Source organism: Harpia harpyja, chromosome 5, assembly GCF_026419915.1.
Source record: "Harpia harpyja isolate bHarHar1 chromosome 5, bHarHar1 primary haplotype, whole genome shotgun sequence".
NCBI lineage: Eukaryota > Metazoa > Chordata > Aves > Accipitriformes > Accipitridae > Harpia > Harpia harpyja.
In genome coordinates this window covers 9904174-9922960 of record NC_068944.1, presented here as the reverse complement: position 1 = coordinate 9922960, position 18787 = coordinate 9904174, and the positions used below count along the sequence as shown (strand labels likewise).

Here is an 18787-nt window from a genome sequence, read left to right as displayed (position 1 = left end):
CCACTGAATACTGAAAATATAGCACTCAACTCTATGGACTGCACTGGGCAGACAGCTGCTTTACTGGTAGAATGATCATGCTTATTTCATTCTTGTAAATGGCAAGTTTGTGTTTATTTGCCCAAAAAATCTCAGAATGAGTCAGGATTGTTTTAGGCATGTTCTGAAATGGAAATTTAAGTTCCTCTTTTCCTTAGAATCTGCCAAAAAGCAATCTGTTCTGGATTCAGCTGATGAAAACCACTTTTCCTGTTCTTCAAGATATGAATGAACTTTCAGGGGATTTGACTAGCCTTAAGGTTTAGCCAAATCCACTCAAAATGGTGGGGGGGCTGCTTTTTGTTAGTTGGTTTTTCCTTTTGGGGTGAGTTTTCTTTTTAGTTGGAACTACAATTTTTGAAAACTCAGGAGCTGTAATCATGCAGAACTCAAGGTTTTGTCTGGCATCCTTGATGTTGTGTTTCAAGCCATAATCATCTCTTAAAACTTCAGTAATAACAGAGCTTTCTTGAAATTAACCTTGTATTAACTGTAAGTACACTTTTGTCAGTACTTCCAGCTTTTGCAGAAAATGATAAAGGCTCTAATTTTTCCTATTTGATAATGGAAACTTTGGCCTGTAGCGTAATTCATCTGCAAAGGCTTCTCAGGAAGTACAGGGTTTTTCCTTCAAATGGTGCAGCACATTAATTTCTTTTTCTTATTTTATTTTGGGATGACTTGCATCTTCATAATTAAAGAAAGAGAAAGCCCTGAGACCCGAGACTGTCTATTGTAAGTATAACACTTTTTTCTTCCAGCCTCCTAGGATAGATATTGCTTGGGGATTTTAATGTTTGTTACTTTTCTAGTAGTTCAGGTATTTGCATTTGCCAGATTTATGTGTCTGTCTATAACTGTGTTTCTCTTTTTATGCTGAACATTCTTCTGAGATTTCTATCTAGTGAACTGCTGAGCTAAGAAATATTTTAGAGCATGAAACCTTAATTATGCCTTTCCACATCTAAATATTTGTATATCTGTCTAGTAGAGGGATGGATAGTCAGTATTTTAGTTTCTTAACTGCCCAGGCTAAACCGTCTCCCACTTGTCTGTCAGCTTTATGCACTCATTGCTAAGCTTCAGGCAGTATGGTAAGAAGCTAAATCAGTAGGCTAACACAGCATTGTTGCAGATGCAGCTCTACCAGTGCTGGAGTTGCCTAGCTGCATCACAGGAATGTTCTGCCTCTCTTTATTGTAGTGGACTTGAAGTAGCAAAGACCTATTGAAGGTAAACTCAGTTGTTGGGGTATCTTTTCCTCCAGAAGCTGAGAACATGAATCCAGGCTGTCGTATGTCAATGAAAACAACAGTTGTGGTGAAAGGTTGAAAACGTGGGATATAACTAGCTCACGGTGGAAATGGAAGTCTTGTTGTAAAGGCACTGATGATGACATACAAGATTTTTAAAGTACAGGAAGCAGAGAACATTGGCAGGTACGGGAATACTGATAAAAACCAATGAGCAGATTAAAAACCAAAATGGTTATACAGTCAGTCATCACAAGAAATAAGCATTTTGCTTCTACTTTATTTTCTTAGCCTGGCCTCGTAAGAAACAAGGCTTACATTCTGGCTTTGTCATCTGTTCCCCAGTATCTTTTGAATCTCTCAGCCTTTTTGAACCAAGTTCATCAGGGGTTCCTGAAATTACACATCTGCACAGAGAAGAGAGATGGTATAAATCCTCTACTGAGGGAAGTGCTGCAGACTGAGCTCACTACTTACTGGACCCTGAAGAATCAACACAAGAGAAAGGTTTAGAAGAGCACTGGTCAGAGTCCATTGCCGAAGAGACTGGGCTTCATTAGCTGCTCTCGTGGTTTGGTGTTGACAAGAGAATATCAGTGCAAGACATATCATTCAAGTATGTGAACAGTTATGAGACATTTTGCCTCAGCAGACATGAGTACTGCGTGTAGATCTTCTCTTTTTAGAAATACTGGTAATGAAGCTCCTTGACAGAATTTCTGCAAAAGTTCTGAAACATACAGGTCTCCTCAAAATCCAGTGAATTTGAGCAGTCCAAAATTCCTCAGCAACAACAATAGATTTGTTTGGCTATGGGCTAGTGTTTTTAGTGGAAGGCAATTTCTAGAGATTTCTTTGTATTTCTTGTCAGAAACGGTCACTAGAAGTAATACTCATTAACTGAAGAAGTTCTTGCTTCAAGACCATGAAAACTTGTTTTGGAGGAGTAATGTAAAGGATGCATGGGACAGAAAGTGAGACTTGAATAAGAGGACAGGAGGTGTGGCAGCAAGACTGTAAAAAGAGTGGTGGAATACAGGAGCCTGTTGCAAAGACGTATGCCTTTAGAAAACAGTACTGCTTAATGTACTACAAGCTCCATTTCATGGAGAAGTCAGGTTAAGAAAGTATGCTCGTTATAAACACTGCATCTCTGGAAATGTCATGGGTTACATCACAGTTAAAAGATTCTATCTTATAGAATGAGAAGAGATAAGTTAAAATACCTGATTATTAAAACGAAGAATCTAGACATGAAATTTTGGTAAAGAAGTTAGAGCTAACTTCTGGTGGAGTCTCAGCATCACAGGGTACCACATGTCAGAAGCATTGCGAGATGTGCTTTCATCCAGGAAGTTCTGTGCCTCAGTAATCATTGTGAAGCAATCAATGTCTTTTACTTCTAATATGAAATGATTATTCATACTGTTGATGTCTCCTTTATTCTACTTTATTCATATTGAATTCTGCTTCACTAAAGATCCAGACGTGGGAGGCAAATTTGCAAGCCACTGTTAGGGTTTATTTGTCCAAAAGAGGCTGAAATTTGGCCTGATGAAGTTTATTTGTATGTTTTAGTTGCGTTGGGGTTTGTTGGTTTTTTTCAGGTAGAAAAGCTTTCCGCCTGGGTAACTTATTGAAGATGGCAATTCAGATTTCATTTTGGGAATTGCAATGCAGAATTATGTATTCAATATATATGCAGAACTTCTCGAAACTTTCCCATGGACATTACCGATTATACAAATAATTCTTGCTCAAGAGCCAGCAGATCCAAGAAATTCATTGTACTCTGTCACTGAGATACAAGAATAAATTCTGAATTTGCTTGGCCTTTGTTTTTTCATTTTAAATCGTTGATTATTTTTTCTACGGTTTGCAGATGTATGTAGTAAGCATGAACAAGAATTATACTGCATTTGTGGAGTAAAGTGGTGGAGTCTTATGAATGAGCATGGAAAGTATGGATATTCTTAAATTAGGTGCACTATGTAAAGTATGAGTCTAGTATTATTTCAGGATATAAATTAATGAGATGCTCCTGTTATTGCTGCTGGATCTGTAATCTTATTCTTATGCTCGTGTTATCCAGTACTCCAGTGAGAGTGAAATGTGGCAGCATTTCACAGAGCTGGAGTTCAAAGAGCCAGGAACAAAAAAGTATGGATGTTGTCAAAGCGAAGGATGAGTTTTCTTGGAAATCACTTGGGACAAAATCTGACAAGTATCTGAAATGTACAGTGTCTAAAGAAGAACAAGTACTTCAGAGGATGCGGTTTGACATATTTAAAATGTTTTACACCAACATCTGCAATTTCTTCCCTGCTGCAGAATTAAAAAAAAGTTTCTTTGTCAGTAGGGAGAACACCACCAATGCTGCTATCATTTGTAAACCAAAATTAAAAAAGACAAACGATTTCGATTCTGAGTGTTTTCAAATGGGACATGCCATGTATAGTATCCTCTGTGAACTCATCAAAAGTAACTGTTCATAATGCAGAACTGATGACCATGAGTAACCTGACTGTTTAACTGTACAATCTTGTTGGCTTTGAAGTCAGTTAAGTCAGGAAATTCATCTGTTGCCAGATGATTGTGTTTGGAGGCATACCATTTTCTGTAAGAAAGACACGTGGATACCATGTGAGTTTCCATATGGCAAAACCTATCAAAAAGTTATTTTTGTGGTAATGACAGAATTGGATATCTGGGGTGTTTTTTTTGCATGCTCTCCAGCAGTTCAGAGGAGAGCAACTTAATGGAAGATGTGGGAAGAGAAGATCCTGAAATTCTAGGACTTTACTAAGAGAGTTAAACCAAAGCTCAGTTAAGTATATAAATTCTAGTTGTGATTTTGTTGTACAATGATAGAATTGGACAGATGGAAGACTTCTTTCAGCTCTAGCTGAGGCAGTTGCATGTACTTGTTCAGGGATAAGGAGGGGAGGAGATTGAACATTGCTTTCTTTCCTGGCACCTTTTGCCCAAAGCAGACAAGTTTGGAAAACTTTTTACTTTGAGCAAGGAGCATTAAATGATGGAGGAATGCCAATATAGTTGTTAGGCAAATGTTCCCTGGGCAGGAGCAAAATCCAGTGGTTTACTACTAAAACAAGGCAGCTCAGGTAGGAGGCATAGTATGGAGTATGAGCCCTATTAAAGCCATTTCTGGGCTGCCTAGCTTTATTGGTGAAATTAGTTTGGCACAAAGAAGAGTGTATTAATGGAATTTTTTTGCACAGCCTATGGAATTTTTCTTGTATTGCAGTTAGCTTGCAGTACTTCTCTTGCAATGATACAAATGAAAAGCGTAATAAGGGACATTGTAGGTGTTTAGTTGCTGGATCTAGCAACCTGCATCTACGTTCTTCAACTTAAAATCTTTAAGTAGCACCAGGAGTAAAGAAAGCTTCATTATAGTCATTCTGTAAAGCATGGAGTCAAGGGGAGGAATTGGATCTGAAGATAAGCTGCATTTATTTAACAGCACTGACTACAACTTCTTTCTGCAGTGAAAGCACAAATGTCATGTATTCTGCTTTGAGTTCACCAATGACAACCTTATCAGTATCCTGATCAGCATTTCAGCTTTATGATACAAGATAAATTTATTTAACATGTCCCTCCATGCTCAGTGTCTGTCAAGCATTGATTAGTACGCCTAAAGTTTTGGGGTGTAAAGCTACTGTTACCTTTTCAAAGAAAGGAAACCTGGAAGTTCTTTTGACTTACAGACTAGAAGAGAAAATGTTTCAGAAACCGTAATAATAGAAGTACTAAGACTGAACACTACTCCAACTCCTTTTCCACCTCTCTCTTGGGGAGTTCCCCCATAAAATGGAATATAGAGTCTTTGTGTACTTCACCTCTTGTATTCAAAAGTGAATTTGCAATGCTGAGTCCAGTACCTCTTTGTTCCTCTGAGTAACTGGATTGACAGTGTCTGAAACTGTCCTTAAGTTTTGAAACACAGCTGTTTTATTTCTGGCAGTCATTAGGAATGTGTGTTCATTACAAATACATGTATAGATGTAAAAGGTGGAGAACAAAGAAATATGTTCAGCATAGTGTCATTGAATATTGAAAGGAAAGGGATTTTTTTGTTTGTTTGTATAGATAACTAGTATCTGGAAAATATCTCTTACTAAATAAATTCATTAGTTGGAAGGGATTTCCTGAGACTGATTAGGTGCTTTTCTACTTCCTGATTGAAGCAGGACTACCGCCAGTGCTGGATCATCACCTGCTTACTGAAGCCTTGGACATCTCCAAGGGCAGAGAGTCTGCTACCTGTGTTTAATCAGTCCGTAGTTGCTCCTCTGTCTTAAAGAGGAATTTTGTCCTAACATCTAATCTGTGCCTCCTAAGGAACTATTTCTGGCTGCTACTTATGCTGTTGTCACATCCCCAAAGGGTTTGACTCATCTTTGTAGCTGCAGTTCAGTTATCCATGTTATTAGATCTCCTCTTAGCCTCCACTTTACCAGACTAAACAAGTCCAGCTCCCAAAACTGTTCTCCCAAGTTATTTGCCCTGGGTTGTTTATCTTGGTAGCCCTTCCGCTGGACCATCTCTGATTTCTCCCCATCCCACTCGAACTGGAGAAGGATGGAACTAGATAGCCTCACAAGTCCCAGATTATGGAGGATAAGACTTTCTGAAGTATGCTGCCTGTGCAGTATCTCAATATGGAGTTTGCCTAGTTTATGGGAGACATGCTTTTGGCCAATATTCGGTTTGGCATTCATCATAACTCTGAGGTTCTTTTTGACAGTGTCCCTGCTCATTCAGCCAGATCCCAGCCTGTACTTGTGAATGGGATTGTTTCAGCTGCAGAACTCTACGCTTACAATGTTTCTTAAAGTTTCTTTAATCCTTAATGTTCCCAAGGTCCTGCTCAACTGAAGCTGTGACATCAGTTGTATCCCCTAAACTACTACTGTCTGTGAATTTGCTGAGGGTGTTCTATGCATCCTCAACCAGGTTATTGATGATGATGTTAACTGTTGTGGGCCCTGGAATCAGTCTGGGGTACTCTGCTGCTTAATGAATACCAAGAGGCTGGGCTGTTGATCGTTGCCCTTTGAGCCTGGCAGTCCAGCTGATTTTTAGCTCATTGGTCAGTGTGATATGCTTTAAGGGAAAATACTGTTGTGTTTTGGTTTTGAGATGCTTAAGAAATATAACTTAACGTTATTAATAGCATTACGAAGCCATGTGGCTAGTAAATGTGAATTAAATGTTAGCCTGGAAACCTGCTGTTGCTGAATGGGAGAGTGTCTTCAAGATTGTAATTGCTTTGTTAAATTTTTGCAGGCAGCAATGATAATATTTGCTAAATGCCTTTTTTTGTCAAAAAAACCCCCACCTCAAACCCCCAAAATGCTACCTTTGGTGATAGTAGCAGCTACAACTTGATTTTTAACTTGACTGTATCTGTAAGTCTCAACCATGTTAAGGCAGACTGCAGTGTGAACTTCTTCTGGTGCAATTCTCTGCAAATACCATTTGTTCCTAGAAGTAAACAGAAAATAAAGCACTGAAAATCTTATTTCACAAGTACCTATTCGTGTCATTTAGCATTTGGCCATGTTGTCAGTCTGCAGATGCTGGACCTGGAATCTAACTTGGACTTGAGGCATTAACTGAACAACTCTGGAATCAAGTAATTTTTGTACTTGCAGACTACCTGGAGATCTTTTGTTCATGCTACCAGAGACTTTGAAGCTTTTTACTGGAAAAGATGGATAATTTATTGTAAGAAATCAAGGGAGATATGCTTTCTCATACCCCTCCCTTATGCTGATATTGCAGAGTTGTTTGCAAAATGTTTACAACTTTGATTTGATTTTACAGCTTTGATACCTGTCTCTTAACTGCCTATCTTGTGCAGAAAGAGGCGAAAACCATTGATGTATACAACATGTATTTGCCATGACTATGTAAAATTTCTTCACTTCAAAAATAGGAATTACATGAGTGTATATGTAGTTTAACTTAAACTTTCACTCTTTCCAGTAAATGAGTACTGGTGTGTCATCTTGTTTTAATCATGAATGCTGCAACTTAGAAAATACTGAGAACATTGTTAAAGCGCCCTTGTGGTGTGTCTGTGTCTATGGATTTGAGGGAAGAGGGGGGCAAGGGAAAGAAGTTCCGAAGGAAGGGAGTGGAAGTGCCTTTGCAAAATCACATCTAAAAATTCACTCTGAAGCTCTGAGTGATTAAGAATATATGCAGAACCCTATGTAAAAGAAGATGCAGTTCAATGACTTCATGAATTGTCTCTGGGACTGTGTTTAGGCTCTAAATGTTTAGACCAGAAGTTTTCTGTTACGTACCTGTAACACAGATCGACTGTCATGCACAATACTGCATAGTTAAAATAATTAAAATAACTAGGTAGTATGAAGAGCACTTAAAAATCAAATAAAATTTTAACTTCTATGACATTCATGTGTTTGGTGTATTGTGTTAGTGGGGAAGGGGAGTGGAAATGAAGACTTTTTCTTGCTTAGAGCAGTAAAGTTACAAAAGGAAAGTGTACCAAGATGGAATGCTGCTATTACTGAGCCTATATTAAACTGTAAAATGAAGATAACTGTTCAATTCTCTAACTTGTTTGGATAATCTACTAGGTACTTAATAAAAGTAAGTGAGAAGAAGTAGACTGACTGTCAAACTATTATCCTAGGTCCTCCAGATCCGGTCCAAACTCCGATGAAGCATGAAACACAGAGACCAGGTAGCTGCATATAAATGAGCTAATATCCTTTTCAGGTGCAACTTTGGAATCAGTGGTTTTCTTTTAAGGATGACCAAAGCAGGTGGTTGATTATGGTTTAGGAAGAAGCAATGCAAGTTACCAAACATTTGAACCATTGCTTTTCTTTTGTGCACTGGTTAATTTACGTAAGAAAAGATCTTAGGAGAGTATGAAGCTACAAGTATTTTTACATAAAGGCGTGCAAACTTTAGACATAGTTTCTGTCTTCCTGTTCATCTGATAACATCTGATATCAATTAATCTAGCTAATGTTTTTTTAGCCAGTGAAGTTTTCAACAGAAAATTTTGCAGCATGCATGTATGTACACATATGATACAGTGAAAGTTCAACAAAACAAAAGCATATAAACCAAGAACAGTATGGGTTGTTTATTATCAAGTTGATACTAAGACAAGAATATTTATTTGTATGTTAGGAAGCAAGAAGAAAATGGCTGTTACCTTGTAGAGACCTTTAACTTTTTTCTGCATGGATCTTTCCATATTAAGCTCAAAAGACCACATGCCTTTCATTGTCAGCTTGGGAACAGCCAGCTCACACTGAGAGCTACTGCACAGGCACACAAATGCTTGAGAACTGCATAATACATTTAAGTGTTGGTAAAAATCTGTCTATGGAGATTGATTATGTGGCACCAACTTGTTACATGTCGACTCTCACGCTATGCTACTGCTGCATGTCACCTCAGACAAAAAACAAAACAGCAGAGAAAGATTTTAACAAGACTGTGAAGTTTTGGAGGGAGTGGGCCACACTGTTCCTGTGGCAGGAGGTGTCCCATCAGGTATTTTCTACCACAATTAAATTGCAAGAGGTTTTCCGTATAAATTAATGCTAAACTTTGTGAATTATTTTTTTTTTTTTGTGTGCAGCCTTGGATGGAGTTTGACTTGATGGCAGCACAAGCATATTCCTAATGGGATAAATATTTAAGAACAAGCACAGAATTCCCTATCCTTTTGAAGTTTTGGTTTTTTTTCTTAAACCATAACGTGGCATCCTAGGGGGAAACAGTAACTGTTCAGTGCTTGTGGTATTTCTACTCGTTGGCTCCGATTTGAAGAAACTAGCAGAGTTTATGACTCTTATGAAATTCATCAGTCAGTAAAAATACAGCTGTATGTAATTAGGAAGATGAGTTCTATTTCTACACATTTTTTTCTCAGATTAAAAATATGTATTTCAACATTTCAGCATGCTCTTTTATAATGGTCAACACTTGAATATGCTTGCAGATACATATAGCTGAACTCTGCTGGTGCTCTGAGTTGATCAGGAATACTTCAAAAGTGTTTTAGGCGGTGCAAAAACCAAGCTATTCAAACTCAGTGAGGAGCTAGATACAGCCCTGATTGACATACTGCTAGTTCAGACTCAGGAACATACTAACTGTGGTTGTGCAGCTTCTGGTCTGCCCAGAGTACAAGAGGCATTTGCTATATTAGTGAAGATTATGTGTTCTTTATTAGACTTAAGGCAATGATTCCTGAACTTCAAGACTCCAAACAAGCAGTCTTAGTATGCTATACAAGTATTAGTGTTTTAGGGGAAGGAGGAGGTTGGTGGCTTGGCTTTTTTTTTTTTTTTAATATGAGAATTGACATGGTCTGGGGCATGCTATGAATGTGACCTTGGTATCTTTCCTCAGTAAATTGGATTGTGTTAGAAGGTCTGTTTTGCTTCTTTGATTTTCTTCTTGAAGACATTAATTCCTTGCGTGTAAAATTGTTCTGGAAAACAGAGAGTGTTGGAATCTCTTTGTGAGTGACTGAGATCTTACTTTCTTTATGCATTTCAGAGTGCAAATTAATTTTGTCCCCCTTAAGTCTCCATTAGAAACTCCTTTAAGATCATAGAAATTATGTGCAACTGTCAAATGTGTAATATCTCTTTATCTGCATATTTTTTACTTTAGTGAAGAGAGGACTCACAAAGGACATAACCTGTCTGAAGGATTTTATGAATGATCCCATAAGAGATGAACCGCTAGTTGGTATGTTTTTTGTTTTCTAAATGGTATGTCTTTGAATTTATGACCAAAAGGCTTTTATTTTGAAATAAAAGGTGGAATTCTAGATATTGTTTCATTTTCTGTAAGCGTATTGAATAATTTATAGGGTATATCTTATCTCTTACACCTTTTGAAATTTAACTTATTACATTGAGTACTATAAAGGCCACCTCTTTTATACACCTTAATTGTTAAGACAACTCGTTTGTGAAGAAACCATCTTAGTAAAGAAGATTTTCACAGATCACAGAATGGTTGAGGTTGGAAGGGACCTCTGAAGGTCATCTGGTGTTAACCCCCTGCTCAAGCAGGGTCACCCAGAGCAGGTTGCTCAGGACCATGTCCAGACAGCTTTTGAATATCTCTAAGGTGGGAGACTCCATGACCTCTCAGGGAAACCTGTACCAGTGCTCAGTCACCCTCACAGTCAAAGGTGTTTCCTGATGTTCAGACAGCATCTCTGTGCTTCAGTTTGTGCCTATTGCCTCTTGTCCTGTCACTGAGCTCCACTGAAAAGAGCCTGGCTCCATCTTCTTTACACCCTCTCTTCAGGTATTTACACATGCTGATGGGATCCCCTTGAGCCTTCTCTTCTCCAGGCTAAACAATTCCAGCTCTCTCAGCCTTTCGTCATCGGAGAGATGCTCTGGTGCCTTCATCATCTGCATGGCCCTTCTCACATCCATCTCTCTTGTACTGGGAAGCTCAGAACTGGACACAGCACTCCAGGCATGGCCCTACTGGTGCTGAGTGGAGAGGGTGGATCGTGTCCTTCAGCCTGCTGGCAACACTCTTCCTCATGCAGCCCAGGATACCCTTGGCCTTCTTGGCCACAAGGGCCCATTGCTGGCTCGTCTTCAACTTGGTGTCCACCCAGGTCCTTCTCTGCCAAGCTGCTTTCCAGCTGGTCAGCCCCCAGCGTGTACTGGTACCTGGGCTTGTTCCTCCCCAGGTGCGGGACTTTGCACTTCACCTCGTTGAACTGCATGAAGTTCCTGTCAGCCCAACTCCCCAGCCTGTCGAGGTCCCTCTGGATGGCAGCATGACCCTCTGGTGTATTGACCACCCCTCCCACTTTTGTATCATCAGCAAACTTGCTGAGGGTATGCTCTGCCCCATCATCCAGATCACTAATGAAGATGTTAAACAGGACTAGACCCAGTATTGACCCCTGGGGTACACCGCTACCTACTGGCCCTCAACTGGACTTTGTGCCACTGGTGATGTGTCATCTGCTGATGCTTTGTGGTTTTCCATTTGGTGGGATATACAGGTGTTTGTGTTTAGTGAGGTATTTTTCCTCACTGTTTTTGGGAATACTGAAAGTAACGAGATGAATTTTAAGGTTTTCTTTCTAATTGCTACATTAGACAACCCTTAGGACAGGATAAGCAATGCTGCTTGTCAGTGGCCTTGGTGTTCCTAGTATGTGCTGGTGGCCTAGAAGACTATGTTCCCTGATGAAGACCTGTAGCAAATTCCCAGTGTTAGCAGGGAATTTCTCTGGTTAGTGAATTGTCTTGCTGTTACTCTCCATACAGTATTAATTTTAAAAAGTGTAGCAACTTATTATTATAAGCATTTTTAATAGAAAAAGGTGAATAGCAAAGTGTTACTTTCTTGTATACTCAGTTCATTTGGTGATAGTTTGTTTTTGGACTTAAGATTTAGCAGTCTTACACTGTAGTGAGTCTGAGGTGGAGCTGAATTTCTTCATAGTAGTGTGTATGATTTAGATTTGTGACTAAAACAGTGTCAATGACATACCGGCGCTTTGGCTTTCGCTGAGCAGTGCACAACCTCAAGACTTTTTTTTTACTCTGGATCCCCAGCCCTCACCCCTTGAGTAGGCTGGGGGTGGGCAAGAGACTGGGAGGGGATGCAGCCAGGACAGTTGACCCAAACTGGCCAGAAGGATATCCTGTATGGCATAATGTCATGCTCAGCAATCACAATTGAGGTAAAGGAAGAAAAAGGAGGGGGACAGGTGGGGATTTAGCTTCCAAGGTGACTGTTCAGAGACTGTGTGGGTATAGGTCTGCTTGTGGGGAGGTGAGTGACTGGTTTTCACATGTTTTGTCTTGGTGTTTTTTTTCTTTTTTTTTCTTTTTTTCCCCTCTTTCCTTCACCTATTAAACTGTCTTTATCTCAACCCATGAGTTCTCTCACTTTTGCTCTGTTTTCTCCCTATCCTGCTGAGGGGTGTGTATGTGAGTGAGCTAGCAGCTATGTGGTGCTTGGCTGCTGGCTGGGGTCAGCCCATCACAAATACACAGTATTGGAAATTATGATAATAGGGAACAGCTGCAGCTGTTCCTGGTTTGTTTTGAGCTGCTTATACACTTGTTACATTTAAGCTGTTCAGAGTAAAACTTTTCATGCTAGGTATAAGCCTCAAGCTTAGGGATTTCTGAATACTTCTAAAGCATAGTCTTTCAGTCACTTCTAGGAAAAATGAAGAAAAATGCCATTTTCATTTATGGAGTATTTTTAGATTATGAAGGACTCAATTTTGTGAAGTGATTATTGTCTTTCCTACATGTGCTTTGTGCTACTTGGACACTGTCCAAATTACATTTGACTAAGTAGTTTAAATGCATTTTTTTAATCTAGACACTTAAATGGCATTTCCTATTTTCATTCTCTTTTTTTATATGCACTTCTCCATGAATTCTCTTACATGACTGTATTGAATGGAAGGCTCTTTCTTAGTTTCTTGAAAATATCCCAGGCAGGAATAAAGGTACATGAAATATTTTATTTTGGTGGGCTTGCAAATCTGCCATAGACAGTGCTTTTCCTTCAGAATGCAGCATTGTAAAGAGACAAATTTAACTGATGTGGGTAATAAGTCTGAAGAAGTGTTGAAGTGATCCTGAAGAAGTGTTGAAATTCTGAAAATTGAATACTTTATTTATTCATTTTGGCTTTTAATGAGCGACATTGAAGAGAATACATTTGTTTATAGTAGTATATACTAAAATATAGATATTTGTAACTCTTGCTTTTACAGGTTTAGAACATGTGGTTGAAATCAGATTTGAAGGAAGAAAAGAGCCGCATTATGAATGCAAGCTGTGTGGGTTGAATACAGAGATGGCACCTATGATAGAACATCTTAGTGGATATAAACACAGAAGAGCGTACATCGTGAGTAATTTTGATGCATTTTGATCACAATTTCTTTATGATACTCCCCTTTAATTTTTTTTCTATAAATAACTTGCATCAAGTTTGAAGTTAAACCCCCATATGATAAATTGCTAATACTTGTATGGTTGACTCTTCATGGGTCAGATCAACGTGAACAGCTGTGAAGCTGTGAGCTATTGAGGAATTGCATTCCAGAGGTATGTGTCTGTATCTGCTCAAAGTCTGTTCCTAAGTGTTTTGATTGCCTCCAAGATCAGGTTCCCAGAACGTTGTGGTTCCTTCTTATTCCTTAGTGTGCCCATAGCATTGTTGGGTATGGTACAGAGCATGTTACCTTTTGGTAGCAAGCTTTGCATAGTATCCATTTTTTGTTTTGAAGACTACTTAAGCAACTTTTAACATTAAAATTTAATTAGTTGTGTTACAGAGAAAAACTATCTCATAATGTTCAATACAATGTTTACCAGTCTTTTGGGAGCTTGTCTGAAAGGTGAAATGTGCCAATTTTTTAATATTGTGATGAATTTTGATATTGACCATTTCAAGCTGTTTTTGTCAACAGTCTAAAGAATTTCCAGATAAAATGAAGAAAAAGAAAACAGATGTAAGAGAATGCAAAGTCTCATTTTTCAGACGGATAGCAGGAGAGCTAGAGAAGACTGAAGGGTTAAAAATGTATAAGGTAATTGGAAGTAAATGTAAAGTATCTGGTAATGTGTCTTTTATCAGTGTATTTATGTTTGACCTAGTAAATTTTAAAAGTACTGCTGTCAAAGCTTGTTACATTTCTGTGTGTTTCTAGGAAATGTAGTATTAAATTGAACTAAGACTTAACTTAAAGTTGCCCTACAAAATCTGGAGAAAAGAACAGTAGTATTGAAATTCATTTGAAAAAACAAAGTTGTTTATTTCTAAGAAGTTAGGGGTTTTAGATAGAAAATGTCCAATCTGAGTTCAGTGTTTCAGAAATTTTACTGCTTTACTTCAATGATTTTTGCAACTTAAATTTTCTCAAAGGTAAGCAAATTTTCTCTCAAATTTCATTTATATTTACCAGATTATGTATTTATAAAATTATGGGCTACACTACGCTGGGATAAATAAAAGTACTTGTTCCATTTCTAAAGGCAGTTGCATTAGAGACTGTTAGGAAATTTTGATCAGAAAATCTAATATGAAACTATTTTTATCCCTAGATCGAAGGTTACGTAAGACCGAGTACCTCACGTAAGTCTATGAATTACTTGAATGTAATAGATTTGATGTAATTGATATTTGGCCTAATTTGAATTAGTAGCTGAACTCAAAGGGTTTGACTGATTTAAAACATTCAGCTTGTAATAGCACAAAATGTTTTCAGAGATTTTCCAGTTTTTGTGAATTCGAAATGAGGGAAGAAGGGAATTGCTAGTCATGCAGTGTTTCTTAGACGTTTTTAAACTGCTTGGTTCTGGATGTATTTAAGATAACTAGATTAACTAGTAATGTGCTAATCAAGGAAAGTGGAAAAAGTATGAAAAAATGGTATTTGATGGGTTTCTCTGAATAAGCTGATAAAGCCTTCTCTACCTCATTTCAGTCATCAAAAGACATACATGCTGAATCACTGGTAAAAGTGGAAGTTACAGTTCTTTAGCAACCGCATTGGAACAAGCAGTGGAAACCAAACCCTCAAACATAAAACCAGCATCTTCCCTCATATAGTATGTTTGAGTTATGTCCTTTGTTACCGTAGATGTGCTTTGATGCTTAACAATGCCAACCTGACGAAATACCTACTTGCTACCTTTTGACCCTAATATTAATATCAGTGGCAAGGTAGGCTTGATTGAAATGGGTGAAGGTTGCATAGATCAAAAGAGTTTGTCAGTGTGAATCCTGCTGTAGGTGCCTACCATAGCAGTGCTCTTTTTGGATTGATCATTGGTGGCTTCTGTGGATCGTACCTTTTAATGTTGGTCTGCAAAACAAGGTGGCAGAGACCCTTTTTGAGCTCCATTTGTCTCTCTTGTGAAGAAGAGGGAATGTGACCCAGTAATCTAGCTCAGTAATTCTCAGTTCAGAGTAAATTGACATCAACACTTACTGACTTCTGTAGAACTGGAGGACATGCTCAGATATCAAACTAGAACATCAAAAAGAGCGATCCCACCTAGTCCTACATGATATGAAGAACTGGAGGAACAGACAAGAGTGAAGTTAGCTGCAAACGCGTTGTGTCATTCAGTATTAAGGTTTGCTTTGGTTAGGTGGTAAGGGCAATATCAAGTGAATTCCAAAAAAAGAAAATTATGCTTACCGGTTTAGCAGCTGTGTGTCTTTAGATCATATTGGCAGAGAATGACTTCCAGCTTCAAAGCTCCCTTCTGAAAGCAAGAGTGAGTTTGAGGATATGATTAAGAAAGGCTGTTTGGTGGCATGTACTACTTTGCAAGTGGCAAAACAGACATAAACACCAAATTTTGGCTGCTGCAGAGATCATATGCAAAAATAAGATAAGGGTATGTATTCTTTTATGTATATATACACAAGTTCTGGTATAATTTAGTCTCTGAATTCTGCCTGCATAATTTTTTTGTTTTCCTTTCTAAAAACTACTCTTAATGCTGCTACAGAATACAGCAGCAAACCGGAAATAAGTCCAGAGATTTACTTTGCTATTTTGGAACAGGCTTTTCAGATTGAATTATTGCTTCCATGAAGTTGTAGCAGATTCCTGGAGAAGCTTGTCTGTATCTTCAGTGGGGAAGTGGTAATTCCATGTGTCAGTATAGGATGGGAAGTGACAGACTGATCAGTCTTGCTAAGAAGGACTTGGTGGTTATGGTGGATGCCAAGCTGAATGTGAGCCAAGAGAACGCTCTCGTTTCACGTAAGACAAATCTCATATTGTGATACTTCAGGAGGAGCACAGGCAGCAGACTGAACAACAGTCTTATCCCCTACTATTTGATGCTGGTAAGACCAAACTTGGAATACTGTGTCCAGTTTTGTTCCTTCTAGTTTAAGGGGAAGATGGAGAAATTGGAGATGGCCCAGCAGAAGATTATGAAGATTCTCAGGTGTCAAGAGCATGTACCTAGGATGAGGGTTAGAGGCAGCTGGGCTTGTTTAGAATGGGAAAGAGGAGGGTAGGGGGTGATCTTAGAATCTTATAACTGCCCTTCAAGCATCTGTAGACTGCTACAAAGATGATAAAGCCAAAGTTGTTGGTAATTGTAGGCAATGTAACAAGAGATGGCAGCCATAGATGGCAGCTCGAGAGGCTGAACTCAAGGGAAAACTTCTTTCCTAGAGGGTAGTACAGCACTGGAAAAGGTTATCCGTAGGTAGTGAACTCTTCATCCTCAGAGGTTTTCAAGACCTGGCTATACAAAACTAGAATCTTATGTTGGCAGTAGTCCTGATTCAAGGGAGAGATTGGACTAGATGGTGGAACTGGAAGTTACTGCGTGGTCACAGAGCTGACACCATCAGAATTGCAGAGATGTAATGCAATAGTTTGTATGACTGGAGTGCTGTAATGGATGGATATGGGCTCCTTATGAAAGATGGCATAGAAGATGACAGTAGAAGTTGTGCTGGATGCAACAGCGCTTTTTTTGTGTAGAGCCATGGCTGGTGGTTGTTGAGGTCTTATGGGTCAGGACTAGGGGGAAGGCCAACAAGAAAAACATCATGGTAGATGTCTGCCCCTCTTGAACAGGCAGTCTGTAGCAAGGCTGTCTTTACATGATGGGAAGAAACCTCCCAACTGCAGAACCCAGTTTTCTTGGGGGGATGGATTTTTGCTGGAAAAGCAGAATAGCAAGTTGCAAACAATCCAAAAGGGAGTTTTTCATGCAGGTGCTGGATGAGTCAACAAGAGCAAGTATTTCACAGAGAAGGAGAAGAGTCAGGAATGTGATGGTCAATGGCAGCCTTAATTGGAGTGATCATGAGATGATACAGGTTAAAACCCTCTGGGGAATGAGGAAGTTACATAACAGACTAATGACCTTGGGCTTCAGGAGAACAGACTTCAGCTTCTTCAGAAAACTAGTAGTCAGGATCCCTTGAGAGACTGCTTTGAAAGGAAAAGAAGCCCAAAAGAGCTAATCAGTCTTCAAGGAGAACCTCCTCAAAGAACGGAAATGATCTATTCTGCTGTCCAGGAATATGGGCAGGCATAGCAGGCGGCTAGTGTGTTTGAGCATGGAACTCCTAGCTGTTCTTAAATGCTAAAAGGAAGCATACAGAGAACAGAAGCAGAGGCAGGCTGCCAAGAAGAAATGTGTAAGTATTGCAGATATATTTGGGGTAAAAATAAGAAGGCAAAGCTTGCATGGAGGTGAAAGGAATATGAAGGGCAACGGGAAGGCTTCTGCAGGTGTGACAGCAGCAAAAGAAGGTGTGGGCCTGCAGCTAAGCAAGTAGCCTCGTGATGAAAGACATGGAAGAGGCCGAGATGTTTGTAGCTTTCTTTGCTTTGGTCTTTACTGAGAAGGTCTGCTCTCAGATCTTTGTGCGTAGTTGTAAAGTTTAGCAGAGAACAGCATTAACCACTGTAGAGAAGGATCAGTTTAGGGAAGAGCAAATTGAGCATATACAAGGCCATATGACAAAAAGGGATGCTTCTGGTGTTGAGGGAGCTGTCTGCTCCCTCAGAAAGTCTTTGAAAGGTCATGGTGATCAGAGGAGTTCCTTGGGCACCTGAAAAAAACCAAATGTGCTTATTTTCAAAAGTGAAACGGGGCTACATGCTGTCCCAGACCTTATAAAAAATTATGGGGCAAGTCCTCATGGATGTCATTTACTGGTGTGTGAAGGTCAGGAAGGTGATTGGGAAGAGCCAGTGTGGATTTGCCAAGGACAAAGTGGGTTTGACCAGCTTGATTGCATTTTGCAATGACATGGGCTGGCTCTGTGGACAGGGGAAGAAGGATGGATGTAATTTTAACTTTAGCAAAGCTTTCAGCACAGTCTCCCATGTTATAGCCAAACTGGAGAGATAAGGTAGGCCTACAGGGTGGATAAAAGGTGGCTGAACTGTTAGGCTCAAAGAGTAGTTGTCAGTGATTTTAAGTGTGTTGGCCAGTTACTAGTGGCATTCCTCAGTGGTTTCTCCTGGGGCCAGCACTGTTTAACATGTTCATTCATGACCTGGATATTGGGGTAGAATACACCATTGTCAAATTTGCAGTTAATGTCAAATTGGGGGAATGCCTGGTATGTGGTAGAGCAACACTGCCATTCAGAGGGATCTCAACAAGCTGGTGAGATGGGCTGTCAGAAATCTCCTGAAGTTCAGCAAAGGTACATGTGAAGTCTTACACCTGGGATGGAGCAACACCCTGCTGGATACAGACTGGATACTATTGGGCTAGGGAGCAAATCTTATGAACCTGCAGGTTTTGATATACAACAGTATGAACATGAATCAGCAATGCATTCTTGATGCAATGAAGACCAATAGCATATGGGACAGCATTAGCAGAAGTGTGGCCAGCAGATAGAGGGAAGTGCTTATTCCCTTCTGTTAAGGACTCATTAAGCTGCTTCTG

The 18787-nt window shown here is 39.3% G+C and overlaps 1 protein-coding gene across 6 annotated transcripts in view; it reads left to right on the top strand.

Moving 5' to 3' along the window:
* Window positions 1-18787, top strand: part of LOC128141839 (uncharacterized) — a 36288-nt gene that overhangs the window by 8204 nt on the left and 9297 nt on the right. For 3 of the 6 annotated variants that reach the window (XM_052787085.1, XM_052787084.1, XM_052787087.1), the window contains 6 exons: window positions 741-774; window positions 7987-8037; window positions 9996-10073; window positions 13105-13241; window positions 13807-13926; window positions 14441-14471. In XM_052787085.1, the coding sequence (XP_052643045.1) occupies window positions 741-774; window positions 7987-8037; window positions 9996-10073; window positions 13105-13241; window positions 13807-13926; window positions 14441-14471 (451 nt within the window). Of the gene's footprint in view, window positions 1-740; window positions 775-1306; window positions 1479-7986; window positions 8038-9995; window positions 10074-13104; window positions 13242-13806; window positions 13927-14440; window positions 14472-18787 lie in introns of all 6 variants that reach the window. The other 3 variants (XM_052787086.1, XM_052787088.1, XM_052787089.1) reach the window with 2 other exon arrangements.